The following is a 13,549-nucleotide window of genomic DNA, read 5'->3' as shown; positions in this document are numbered from 1 at the left end:
CGAGAAATGTAGATTCTGAGTGCTCTCACCAGATCTAGCAAACGTAAGTCCTTCTCATACCGGTGAACCGGATGAGGACAAAAAGAAGGCAAAGATATATCCTGATTAAGATGAAACGAGGATACGACCTTAGGGAGAAACTCCGGAATGGGGCGCAGCACTACCTTGTCCTGGTGGAACACCAGGAAGGGAGCTTTGGATGACAGAGCTGCCAGCTCAGACACTCGTCGAAGCGATGTGATCGCAACAAGAAACGCCACTTTCTGTGACAGACGAGAAAAGGAAACGTCCTTCAGAGGCTCGAAGGGCGGCTTTTGCAGAGCAACTAGTACTCTGTTAAGATCCCATGGATCTAACGGCCGCTTGTACGGGGGCACAATATGACAGACCCCCTGTAGGAACGTGCGCACCTTAGGAAGACGTGCTAGACGCTTCTGAAAAAACACAGATAGTGCCGAGACTTGCCCTTTAAGGGAGCTGAGCGACAAGCCCTTTTCCAACCCCGATTGCAGGAAGGAAAGAAAAATGGGCAATGCAAATGGCCAAGGGGATACTCTCTGTGCAGAGCACCAGGATAAGAAAATCTTCCACGTTCTGTGGTAGATCTTAGCAGACGTTGACTTCCTAGCTTGTCTCATTGTGGCTACGACTCCTTGAGATAATCCTGCGGACGCTAGGATCCAGGACTCAATGGCCACACAGTCAGGTTCAGGGCCGCAGAATTCTGATGGAAAAACGGCCCTTGGGACAGTAAGTCTGGTCGGTCTGGCAGTGACCACGGTCGGCCGACCGTGAGATGCCACAGATCCGGATACCACGATCTCCTCGGCCAGTCTGGGGCGACGAGTATGACGCGGCTGCAATCGGATCTGATCTTGCGTAACACTCTGGGCAAGAGTGCCAGAGGTGGGAAGACGTATGGGAGCTGGAACTGCGACCAATCTTGAACCAAGGCGTCTGCCGCCAGAGCTCTTTGATCGCGCGACCTCGCCATGAATGCCGGGACTTTGTTGTTGTGCCGGGACGCCATTAGGTCGACGTCCGGCACTCCCCAGCGGCGACAGATTTCCTGAAACACGTCCGGGTGAAGGGACCATTCCCCTGCGTCCATGCCCTGGCGACTGAGGAAGTCTGCTTCCCAGTTTTCTACGCCCAGGATGTGAACCGCGGATATGGTGGATGCTGTGTCCTCCACCCACATTAGAATGCGCCGGACTTCTTGGAAGGCTTGCCGACTGCGCGTCCCTCCTTGGTGGTTGATGTATGCCACCGCTGTGGAGTTGTCCGATTGGATTCGGATCTGCTTTCCTTCCAGCCACTGTTGGAATGCTAGTAGGGCAAGATACACTGCCCTGATTTCCAGAACATTGATCTGCAGGGTGGACTCCTGCGGAGTCCACGTCCCCTGAGCCCTGTGGTGGAGAAACACTGCTCCCCACCCTGACAGACTCGCATCTGTCGTGACTACTGCCCAGGATGGGGGTAGGAAGGATCTTCCCTGAGACAATGAGGTGGGAAGGAGCCACCATTGTAGAGAGTCCTTGGCCGTCTGGGAAAGAGAGACTTTCCTGTCGAGGGACGTTGACTTCCCGTCCCATTGGCGGAGGATGTCGCATTGAAGTGGGCGCAGATGAAACTGCGCAAAGGGAACTGCTTCCATGGCTGCCACCATCTTCCCGAGGAAGTGCATGAGGCGCCGTAAGGAGTGCGACTGGCCCTGAAGAAGAGATTGCACCCCTGTCTGTAGGGACCGCTGCTTGTTCAGCGGAAGCTTCACTCTCGCTGCTCGAGTATGGAACTCCATGCCAAGATACGTTAGTGACTGTGTCGGTGACAGATTTGACTTTGGAAAGTTGATGATCCACCCGAAAGTCTGTAGAGTCTCTAGCGTAGCATGTAGACTGAGTTGGCATGCCTCTTGAGAGGGTGCCTTGACAAGTAGATCGTCTAGATAAGGGATCACCGAGTGTCCCTGAGAGTGCAAGACTGCTACCACCGCCGCCATGACCTTGGTGAAGACCCGTGGGGCTGTCGCCAGACCGAATGGCAGAGCTACGAACTGCAGATGGTCGTTTCCTATCACAAAACGTAGAAAACGTTGATGTTCTGTAGCAATTGGCACGTGGAGATAAGCATCTTTGATGTCTATTGAGGCAAGGAAGTCTCCTTGAGACATTGAGGCAATGACAGAACGGAGAGTTTCCATTCGGAACCGCCTGGCGTGCACATGTTTGTTGAGCAGTTTTAGGTCCAGAACAGGACGGAACGAGCCGTCCTTTTTTGGAACCACAAAGAGATTGGAATAAAACCCTCGCCCTTGTTCCTGAGGCGGTACAGGAACCACTACTCTTTCCGCTCTTAGGGAGCCCACCGCCTGCAGCAGGGCATCTGCTCGGTCTGGATGTGGGGAGGTTCTGAAGAACCGAGCTGGAGGACAAGAACTGAACTCGATTCTGTACCCGCGAGACAAAATGTCTGTCACCCACCGGTCTTTGACCTGAGACATCCAAATGTCGTAAAAGCGGGAGAGCCTGCCCCCGACCGGAGATGCGGAGGGAGGGGGCTGGAAGTCATGAGGTAGCCGCTTTGGAAGCGGTTCCTCCATTTGCTTTCTTGGGGCGTGCGTGAGTCCGCCAGGAATCTGAGATTCTTTGCGTCCTCTGAGTCCCTTTGGACGAGGAGAATTGTGTCTTGCCCGAACCTCGAAAGGACTGAAACTTCTGCTGCCACTTTTTCTGCTGAGGTTTGCTTGGTCTGGGCTGGGGTAAGGAAGAGTCTTTACCCTTGGACTGTTTAATGATGTCAGCTAATGGCTCGCCAAACAGTCTCTCTCTAGATAATGGCAAGCTGGTTAAACATTTTTTGGAACCAGCATCTGCTTTCCAGTCCTTTAACCACAAGGCTCTGCGCAAAACTACCGAATTGGCGGACGCCATTGAGGTGCGGCTGGTAGATTCTAGGACCGCATTGATAGCGTAGGACGCAAACGCAGACATCTGCGAGGTAAGGGACGCCACTTGCGGCACCGCTGGATGCATGATAGCATCCACTTTTGCTAAACCAGCTGAAATAGCTTGGAGTGCCCATACGGCTGCGAATGCTGGAGCAAACGACGCGCCGATAGCTTCATAGACAGATTTTAACCAAAGGTCCACCTGTCTGTCATTGGCATCTTTAAGTGAAGCGCCATCCTCCACTGCAACTATGGATCTAGCTGCAAGTTTGGAAATCGGGGGGTCAACCTTTGGACACTGGGTCCAGCGCTTGACCACGTCAGGGGGGAAAGGATAACGTGTATCCCTAGAACGTTTAGAGAAACGCCTTTCTGGATGAGCGTCGTGCTTCTGGATTGATTCTCTGAAGTCAGAGTGGTCCAACAAAGCACTCAATTTACGCTTGGGATAGAGGAAACGAAACTTCTCCTGCTCTGCCGCTGCCTCTTCTGCTGAAGGGGCTGGGGGAGAAATATCCAACAGTCTATTGATGGCTGAGATAAGATCGTTTACCATGGCGTCCCCATCCGGGGCATCGAGATTGAGAGGGGTTCCAGGATTAGACTCCTGATCACTCTCTTCAGACGCATCACAGGGAGACTGATTGCGCTGAGACCCTGAGCAGTGCGATGACGTTGAGGGTCTTTCCCAGCGAGCTCGCTTAGGGTGGCTGGGGCCATCATCTGAGTCATAATACTCAGCCTGTGAAGCCGGGGACCCCCTTGCAGTCTGAATTAGTTCCAACTGAGGGGGATTAGAGGACAGAGACCTCGCCGTGTCCATAGACTGAGCCCCAGGCATGGATTGCAAAGTTTCAAGGATCTTTGTCATAGTCACAGACATTCTATCAGCAAAAACTGCAAAGTCCGTCCCTGACACCGGGGCAGGACTTACAAGCGTCTCAGCCTGGGTCACTACCTCTCCGGACTCCGGCTGGCGAAGCAGCACCGGATCTGAGCATTGCACACAATGGGGGTCATTGGAGCCTGCTGGTAGAGCAGCCCCACATGCAGCACACGCAGTGTACACAGCCCTAGCCTTGGCAGCCTTGCGTTTTGTGGATGACATGTTGCTGCGTCCTCAGAGCGATCTGGGGTATCCAGCCAGGAAGCGACCTCACAGTGCAAGAAATAAATATATATATATATATCTGGTGACACAGTACACCAATACACACTGAGGCACTAGAGGGGCCAGCTGAAATGCCGCTTACCGCCCGCTTAAGAGCGGGTGTGTGGTCGCCAAAAGCCCCCTAGTCCAGGTCTCCCAGAGCCTTGCGTCCTTCCTCCAGCCAGACTGCATGTAATGGCTGCCGGCGTCCTGGGAGAGGAGGGGGGGCGGGCCCTGGGCGTTCCTGGCTAAGAGCGGGAAGCCTGCTTCCCTCTGTGCCTAGTGAGAGGGCTGGAGCATGTAAATCAGGCTCCAGCCTCCGTCGCTGCTGCGAAACAGCGTCCCTCCTCTACCCTGACTGACAGGGTGGGGGCGGGAACGAAGCGGAGCTAGGCCGCAAAAAGCCGGGGACTAAATTTATAAACGCCGCCGCCGTAAAAGCGCGGTCGGCGTGTCCCCGGCGCACTACAAGTCACAGCAGCGCCGCCGGTCCAGTGGGGGTCGGCGCTGCGTTCACACAACACAAAAGTCCCCCAGTAAACTGCAGGAACACCAACTCAAGCGTTACGGTCCCCGGCGCACTACAACGCCCAGCCAGCCCGGAGTGTGTCTGTGCCTGCCGGGGACACAGAGTACCTGTATGATGCAGGGCCATGTCCCTGATTGTACTCCTGCTCCGTATCCATCAGGTGCTATGGGTCTGTGGATGGAGCCCGGCGTCAGAGCTTTGAGGCCGGCAGGATCCCACTTCCACAGAGCCCTATCAGGGGATGTGGAAGGAAAACAGCATGTGGGGCTCCAGCCTCTGTACCAGCAATAGGTACCTCAACCTTACAACACCATCCACGGGTGAGAAGGGAGCATGCTGGGGGCCCTATATGGGCCCTCTTTTCTTCCATCCGACATAGTCAGCAGCTGCTGCTGACTAAAATCTGTGGAGCTATGCGTGGATGTCTGACCTCCTTCGCACAAAGCTTGAAAACTGGAGAACCCGTGATACCACGGGGGGGGGGGTATAGCCAGAAGGGGAGGGGCCTTACACTTTTTGGTGTAGTTGCTTTGTGTGGCCTCCGGAGGCAGTAGCTATACCCCAATCGTCTGGGTCTCCCAATAGAGCGCTGAAGAAAAACTGCTCCCCACCCTGACAGACTCGCGTCCGTCGTGACCACCGCCCAGGATGGGGGTAGGAAGGATTTCCCCTTCGATAATGAGGTGGGAAGAAGCCACCACCGAAGGGAAGCTTTGGTTGCCTGAGAGAGGGAGACGTTCCTGTCTAGGGACGTCGGCATCCTGTCCCACTTGCCACCATCTTCCCCAGGAAGTGCATGAGGCGCCTCAAGGGGTGTGACTGACCTTGAAGGAGAGATTGCACCCCTGTCTGTAGTGAACACTGTTTGTCCAGCGGAAGCTTCACTATCGCTGGAAGAGTATGAAACTCCATGCCAAGATATGTCAGCGATTGGACCGGTGTCAGATTTGACTTTGGAAAATTGATGATCCACCCGAAACTCTGGAGAATCTCCAGAGTAACGTTGAGGCTGTGTTGGCATGCCTCTTGAGAGGGTGCCTTGACCAGCAGATCGTCTAAGTAAGGTATCACTGAGTGACCCTGAGAGTGGAGGACCGCAACTACTGTAGCCATGACCTTGGTGAAAACCCTTGGGGCTGTCGCCAGGCCGAACGGCAGTGCCGCGAACTGAAGGTGTTCGTCTCCTATGGCGAAGCGCAAGAAGCGCTGATGCTCTGGAGCAATTGGTACGTGGAGATAAGCATCCTTGATATCGATCGATGCTAGGAAATCTCCTTGGGACATTGAGGCGATGACGGAGCGGAGGGATTCCATCCGGAACCGCCTGGTCCTTACGTGTTTGTTGAGCAGTTTTAGGTCCAAAACAGGACGGAAGGACCCGTCCTTCTTTGGAACCACAAACAGGTTGGAGTAGAAACCGTGACCCTGTTGCTGAAGAGGAACCGGGACCACCACTCCTTCTGCCTTCAGAATGCCCACCGCCTGCAGAAGAGCCTCGGCTCGCTCGGGAGGCAGAGATGTTCTGAAGAATCGAGTCGGAGGACGAGAGCTGAACTCTATCCTGTAACCGTGAGACAAAATGTCTCTCACCCAACGGTCTTTTACTTGTGGCAGCCAGGTGTCGCAAAAGCGGGAGAGCCTGCCACCGACCGAGGATGCGGTGTGAGGAGGCCGTAAGTCCGTGATTTAGACCGCCATGCGTCGGAGTTCCTCTGATCCTTCTGCGGCCTTTTGGACGAGGAGAATTGGGACCTGCCCGCACCCCGAAAGGACCGAAACCTCGACTGTCCCCTCCTCTGTTGGGGTGTTTTTGGTTTGGCCTGGGGTAAGGATGTTTCCTTTCCCTTCGATTGTTTGATGATTTCATCCAATCTCTCACCAAACAAACGGTCGCCAGAAAATGGCAATCCAGTTAAGCACTTTTTGGAAGCCGAATCTGCCTTCCATTCCCGCAGCCACAAGGCCCTGCGTATTGCCACCGAATTGTCGGCTGCAACCGCCGTACGGCTCGCAGAGTCCAGGACAGCATTAATAGCGTAGGACGCAAATGCCGACGTTTGAGAGGTTATGGACGCCACCTGCGGCGCAGACGTACGTGTGAGTGCGTCAATTTGCGCCTGACCAGCTGAGATAGCTTGGAGTGCCCATACGGCTGCGAATGCTGGAGCAAAAGACGCGCCGATAGCTTCATAGATGGATTTCAACCAGAGCTCCATCTGTCTGTCAGTGGCATCCTTGAGTGAAGCTCCATCTTCCACTGCAATTATGGATCTAGCCGCAAGTCTGGAGATTGGAGGATCCACCTTGGGACACTGAGTCCAGCCCTTGACCACGTCAGGGGGGAAAGGGTAACGTGTATCCTTAAGGCGCGTGGAAAAACGCTTATCTGGACAAGCTCAGTGTTTCTGGACTGCCTCTCTGAAGTCAGAGTGGTCCAGAAACATACTCTCTGTACGCTTGGGAAACCTGAAACGGAATTTCTCCTGCTGAGAGGCTGACTCCTCCACTGGAGGAGCTGAGGGAGAAATATCCAACATTTCATTGATGGACGCATTAAGATCATTCACTATGGCGTCCCCATCAGGAGTATCAAGGTTGAGAGCGGCTTCAGGATCAGAATCCTGATCAGCTACCGCCGCTTCATCATACAGAGAGTCCTCTCGCTGAGACCCTGAACATTGTGATGTCGAGGGGATATCATAGCGAGCTCGCTTAATCGGTCTGGGGCTGCGGTCCGTGTCAGAGACCTCACCCTGGGATCCATGAGACACCCCGGGAGGACATTGCTGTTCCAACTGAGGGGGACCAGGGGGCAATGATTCCACAGTGCCCCTGGCTTGAGATGCCGGCCTGGACTGCAAGGCTTCTAATCTCTTAGCCATAGTCTCAGAAAGTCTCAGTAAAAACTGCAAACTCCGTCCCTGTCACCTGGACAGTGTTAACAGGTGGTTCTCCCTGGGCCACCCTTAGCAGAGGCTCCGGCTGAGAAAGTGCCACAGGGGCTGAGCATTGCACACAATGAGGGTCAGTGGAACCTGCCGGCAGTATAGCCGTACATGCTGCACAGGCAGCATAGTAAGTCTGTGCTTTGGCACCCTTGCTATTTGTGGACGACATGCTGTTGTCTCCTCTGAGCAATACAGGAGGGTATATAGACAAAAATCAACAGTGCACCATACAGTGTAAAGTATAGTCTATAATCATATAATCTATAAGTACACTTCTGCACTTGTGGGGCCAGCACCACAGGTGCTGCTTACCGCCTGCGCAAAGCGGTTGTGTGGGCACCAGAAATCCTGCCTGGGTCTCCCTGAGCTTGTCTCTCCTCTCCAGCGTTAGCAGAGCTGAGAGGAATGGCTGCCGGCGTCCTGAGGAGAGGAGGGAGCCGTGGGCGTGACCAAGAAAAGTGCGGGAACTGGTGCCCCACTGTGCAGAGTGAGGGGGGTGGAGTATGCAAAGCATGCTCCAGCCCTCAGTGCTGCCGTCCTGTACAGCGTCCCGCCCTTCCCCTGACTGGCAGGGCTGGGGGCGGGAAGAAAACGAGACTAGGCCGCAAAAGCCGGGGACTCGAGTTATAAGCGCGGCCGGCGCGGAAGTCCCCGGCGCACTAACAGTCCCAGCCGCGCCGCAGTGATAACCATGGCAGCGGCGGTCAGCGCGGCAGTCCCCCTACACGAACACACTCAGCGACGCTGAAGTGTGTAATGGCACAAACGCAGTCAGCGTTGCCGTCCCCGGTGCACTAGCACACCCAGCAATGCTGGAGTGTTGCTGTGCGCGGTCCCCACAGGGACACAGTACCTCAAAGTAGCAGGGCCATGTCCCTGAACGATACTCGGCTCCTATCCAGCATGGTCCTCAGGAGCTGTGGATGGAGCACGGTCTCCTGTGCCTGGAGACCGAAAGGATCCCACTTCACCCAGAGCCCTAATTGAGGGATGGGGAAGGAAAGCAGCATGTGGGCTCCAGCCTCCGTACCCGCAATGGATACCTCAACCTTAACAACACCGCCGACAAGAGTGGGGTGAGAAGGGAGCATGCTGGGGGCCCTGTTATGGGCCCTCTTTTCTTCCATCCGACATAGTCAGCAGCTGCTGCTGACTAAGCTGTGGAGCTATGCGTGCATTTCTGACCTCCTTCGCACAAAGCATAAAAACTGATGAGCCCGTGGCAGCACGGGGGGTGTATAGGCTGAAGGGGAGGGGCTTTACACTTTTAGTGTAATACTTTGTGTGGCCTCCGGAGGCATAGCTATACACCCAATTGTCTGGGTCTCCCAATAAGGAGCGACAAAGAAAAGCCTTTTATTATACTCAAATGTAGTGCGGTCCCTGGTGGGTGTTGCTGGTCTTAGTCCGGTGCCTCCTATTTTCTTGCAATCGCCATCTTCCTTCCCAGCTCTGTGTTGATGACGCCTCCTATGTCATCCAGTCCTCCATCTCATGTGCACTTCTCCCTGCCCTTCTGAGGGCAGAACAAAGTACTATAATGCACATGTGTGGGGAATGGTTTAAAAATACTATATTTAAAAAAAAAAAAAAAATGCGCATTACAATACTTTGCTCTGCCCTCAGTAAGTTAGAGAAGTGCGCATATGCAGGTGCGTAACGGAGGACACACTGTGGATGACTTAGGACGTGTCATCCATACAGAGCTGGGAAGAAGGACGGGCATTGCAAGAAAATAAGTGCCAGACCGAGACCAGCGATTCCCATTGATCAGACCACCTGGTAGGAGAATATAAAAGGTGTTTATGTTCTACACCGCGGCCTGGGCTCCTATATACAGCATTCTAGAATACTGTATATAAGAGCCCACTGGTGGTGGCCGCAGCTTATAGGGGGAAAAAAAACCTGGTGACAAAATGTTATAAAATGCAAGAGTGCTAAAAAGTTTAGAAATTGTCCTCTTATGATCCAATTACAGGACATATCTACAACTGCAACTTGCACTCAAATTATAGAATAAGGCAGCTCTATTTCCTACTCCAGATATTTGAGTTTTAAATTTTTACAATATAATGTGGCTGATGAGTAACACTATAGTTTATAAATCACTAATGATCATAACAGTGGCATCATAAAAAAAAAAAAAAAAAGCCAGAGAAGTAATGTAGCCATGTTCCCACGATTTGGGCAATACCCCATTCATTATTTTTTTTTGCAGGAACTTACCTGAAAATAGATCATATCCCAAAACCCATCGAGATCCGTACACATGGTTTCCTTCTCCCCTGTCTTAAATTCACAGTTGTTAACAAGCCCCTCAAATTGTTTAAATCGTTCGGTCATCAACAGTCTTGTTTGACCGACTGTGGTTCTTATCAGGTCTTTGGCTGGAGAAAATATAAAAAAGGGAGACACATTCTAGTGACAGCGCCAAACATTAAACTAGAATCCTGTTGTATAAATAGCCATAATAGTTCACGAGACAGATCCTAAAGTGCAGAGTTGCAGAAATAACGCAGCTAAATACAGTACAGTCCACAGAGGTGTGTGGGGGGAGGGGGGGGGGATTAACTTACCATCTTCTGGAATATCCATGTCAATTCTTTTATCCCAGTCGTTACACAGCAGAGTCAGGTTCTGAATCTCAGACCTTAAGAGGTCCCTAGAGGAAACAACAAAATTGGAATCACCTGAGACTAGCACAATGATGCCAGGGGTCCCAGCACTCACCCCCAGCGATCAGCGGGTTAGCATCTCAAGAACACAGGAAAGGGCTTTGTGCTATTTTGGCCAACAAGAATTTAAACTGTCCCAGTCATAAGTTCCCCTTAAAGGGAATTGTCAGGTCAAAAAAAACAGTTCTGACCTACAAGCAGGAGCCTGTGGCGAGACTGGTAAGTGCGCACGAGCGAGATTCTGAAGCAGCCGATGTGACATTGCTAATGTAAATCCATAGTATCACGCCAGCAGGGCGATGCGATGCCCATAGGGCTACAGACCCTGCTCTTTTACATAGTGAATATGTGAGAAAGAAGGGAATTTTGTTTACTTACCGTAAATTCCTTTTCTTCTAGCTCCAATTGGGAGACCCAGACAATTGGGTGTATAGCTACTGCCTCCGGAGGCCGCACAAAGTACTACACTTAAAAGTGTAAGGCCCCTCCCCTTCTGGCTATACACCCCCCCGTGGGAGCACGGGTCCCTCAGTTTTAGTGCAAAAGCAAGAAGGAGGAAAGCCAATAACTGTTTCAAAAACAAATTCAATCCGATAAACAATATCGGAGAACGTAACTTATCAACATGAACAACATGTGCACCCGAAAAACAAATACCCTAAGAAAAAACAGGGCGGGTGCTGGGTCTCCCAATTGGAGCTAGAAGAAAAGGAATTTACGGTAAGTAAACAAAATTCCCTTCTTTTTCGCTCCTAATTGGGAGACCCAGACAATTGGGACGTCCAAAAGCAGTCCCTGGGTGGGTAAAAGAATACCTCGTGATCGGGCTGTCAGGCAGCCCTTTCTTACAGGTGGGCCACCGCCGCCTGCAGGACTTGTCTACCTAGGCTGGCATCCGCCGAAGCGTAGGTATGCACCTGATAATGCTTGGTAAAAAAGTGTGCAGACTCGACCAGGTAGCCGCCTGGCACACCTGCTGAGCCGTAGCCTGATGCCGTAATGCCCAGGACGCACCCACGGCTCTGGTAGAATGGGCCTTCAGTCCAGAAGGAGCCGGAAGCCCAGCAGAACGGTAGGCGTGAAGAATTGGTTCCTTGATCCACCGCGCAAGGGTGGATTTGGAAGCTTGCGACCCTTTATGCTGACCAGCGACCAGGATAAAGAGTGCATCCGAACGGCGCAGAGGCGCCGTGCGGGAAATGTAGATCCTGAGTGCTCTCACCAGGTCCAACAGATGCAAACCCTGTTCAAATTGGTGAACTGGATGCGGACACAAAGATGGTAAAGTGATATCCTGATTGAGATGAAAGGAAGATACCACCTTGGGAAGAAACTCTGGAATTGGACGCAGTACTACCTTGTCTTGGTGAAACACCAGGAAGGGAGATTTGCAAGATAACGCCGCCAGCTCTGACACTCTCCGAAGAGACGTGACCGCCACCAGAAAAGTCACTTTCTGTGAAAGTCGAGAAAAGGAAATCTCCTTCATAGGCTCGAAAGGTGGCTTCTGGAGAGCAATCAGAACCCTGTTCAGATCCCAGGGTTCCAATGGCCGCTTGTAAGGGGGAACGATATGACAAACCCCTTGCAGGAACGTGCGTACCTTAGGAAGTCGCGCCAGGCGCTTCTGAAAGAATACAGATAGCGCAGAGACTTGTCCTTTAAGGGAGCTAAGCGACAAACCTTTTTCCAACCCAGACTGCAGGAAGGAAAGAAAAACAGGCAATGCAAATGGCCAGGGAGAAACTCCCTGAGCAGAGCACCAAGATAAGAATATCCTCCACGTCCTGTGGTAGATCTTGGCAGAGGATGGTTTCCTAGCCTGTCTCATGGTGGCAACAACTTCATGAGATAAACCTGAGGTCCCTAGGATCCAGGACTCAATGGCCACGCAGTCAGGTTCAGGGCCGCAGAATTCAGATGGAAAAACGGCCCTTGAGACAACAAGTCTGGACGGCCTGGTAGCGCCCACGGTTGTCCTACCGTGAGATGCCACAGATCCGGGTACCACGACCTCCTTGGCCAGTCTGGAGCGACGAGAATGGCGCAACGGCAGTCGGACCTGATTTTGCGGAGCACTCTGGGCAACAATGCCAGAGGTGGAAACACATAAGGTAGTCGGAACTGCGACCAATCCTGAACTAAGGCGTCTGCCGCCAGAGCTCGGTGATCGTGAGACCGTGCCATGAAAACCGGGACCTTGTTGTTGTGCCGTGACGCCATCAGGTCGACGTCCGGCATCCCCCAGCGGCGACAGATCTCCTGAAACACGTCCGGGTGCAGGGACCATTCCCCTGCGTCCATGCCCTGGCGACTGAGAAAGTCTGCTTCCCAGTTTTCCACGCCTGGGATGTGAACTGCGGATATGGTGGATGCTGTGTTTTCCACCCACGTCAGAATCCGCCGGACTTCTTGAAAGGCTTGTCGACTGCGTGTTCCCCCTTGGTGGTTGATGTACGCCACCGCTGTGGAATTGTCCGACTGAATCCGGATCTGCTTGCCCTCCAGCCACTGTTGGAAGGCTCGCAGCGCAAGATAGACTGCTCTGATTTCCAGAACATTGATCTGAAGGGTGGACTCTCTCTGAGTCCACGTACCCTGAGCCCTGTGGTGAAGAAACACTGCTCCCCACCCTGATAGGCTCGCATCTGTCGTGACCACCGCCCAGGATGGGGGTAGGAACGACTTTCCTTTTGACAATGAGGTGGGAAGAAGCCACCATCGGAGAGAGTCCTTGGCTGCCTGAGAGAGGGAGACATCCCTGTCGAGGGACGTCGACTTCCCGTCCCATTGGCGGAGAATGTCCCATTGTAGAGGGCGCAGATGAAACTGCGCGAAAGGGACTGCTTCCATTGCTGCCACCATCTTCCCTAGGAAATGCATGAGGCGCCTCAAGGAGTGGGATGGTTCTGCAGGAGAGATTGCACCCCTGTCTGCAGAGAGCACTGCTTGTCCAGTGGAAGCTTCACTATCGCTGAGAGAGTATGAAACTCCATGCCAAGATATGTTAGTGATTGGGTCGGGGTTAGATTTGACTTTGAAAAGTTGATAATCCACCCGAAACTCTGGAGAGTCTTCAGTGCCACGTTCAGACTGTGTTGGCATGCCTCTTGAGAGGGTGCCTTTATAAGTAGGTCGTCCAAATACGGGATCACGGAGTGACCCTGCGAGTGCAAAACAGCTTCTATTGATGCTAAGAAATCTCCTTGAGACATTGAGGCTATGACGGAGCGTAGAGATTCCATCCGGAACCTCCTGGTTTTTACGTGTTTGTTGAGCAACTTTAGATCCAGG

The 13,549-nt window shown here is 52.8% G+C and overlaps 1 protein-coding gene across 5 annotated transcripts in view; it reads right to left on the bottom strand.

Moving 5' to 3' along the window:
• The window catches only part of DLGAP5 (DLG associated protein 5), a 200,368-nt gene that overhangs the window by 37,668 nt on the left and 149,151 nt on the right, over nt 1–13,549 (bottom strand). For all 5 annotated transcript variants that reach the window (XM_075331247.1, XM_075331246.1, XM_075331249.1 and 2 more), the window contains exons 11-12: nt 10,157–10,242; nt 9,807–9,967 (exon numbers count right to left, since the gene is read on the bottom strand). In XM_075331247.1, coding sequence (XP_075187362.1) covers nt 9,807–9,967; nt 10,157–10,242 — 247 coding nt within the window. The remainder of the gene's footprint in view (nt 1–9,806; nt 9,968–10,156; nt 10,243–13,549) is intronic.

Source organism: Anomaloglossus baeobatrachus, chromosome 12 (assembly GCF_048569485.1).
Source record: "Anomaloglossus baeobatrachus isolate aAnoBae1 chromosome 12, aAnoBae1.hap1, whole genome shotgun sequence".
Taxonomy (NCBI): Eukaryota; Metazoa; Chordata; class Amphibia; order Anura; family Aromobatidae; genus Anomaloglossus; species Anomaloglossus baeobatrachus.
Note: the sequence above shows the minus strand (reverse complement) of the source record. Positions and strands in the feature narration are given on the sequence as shown.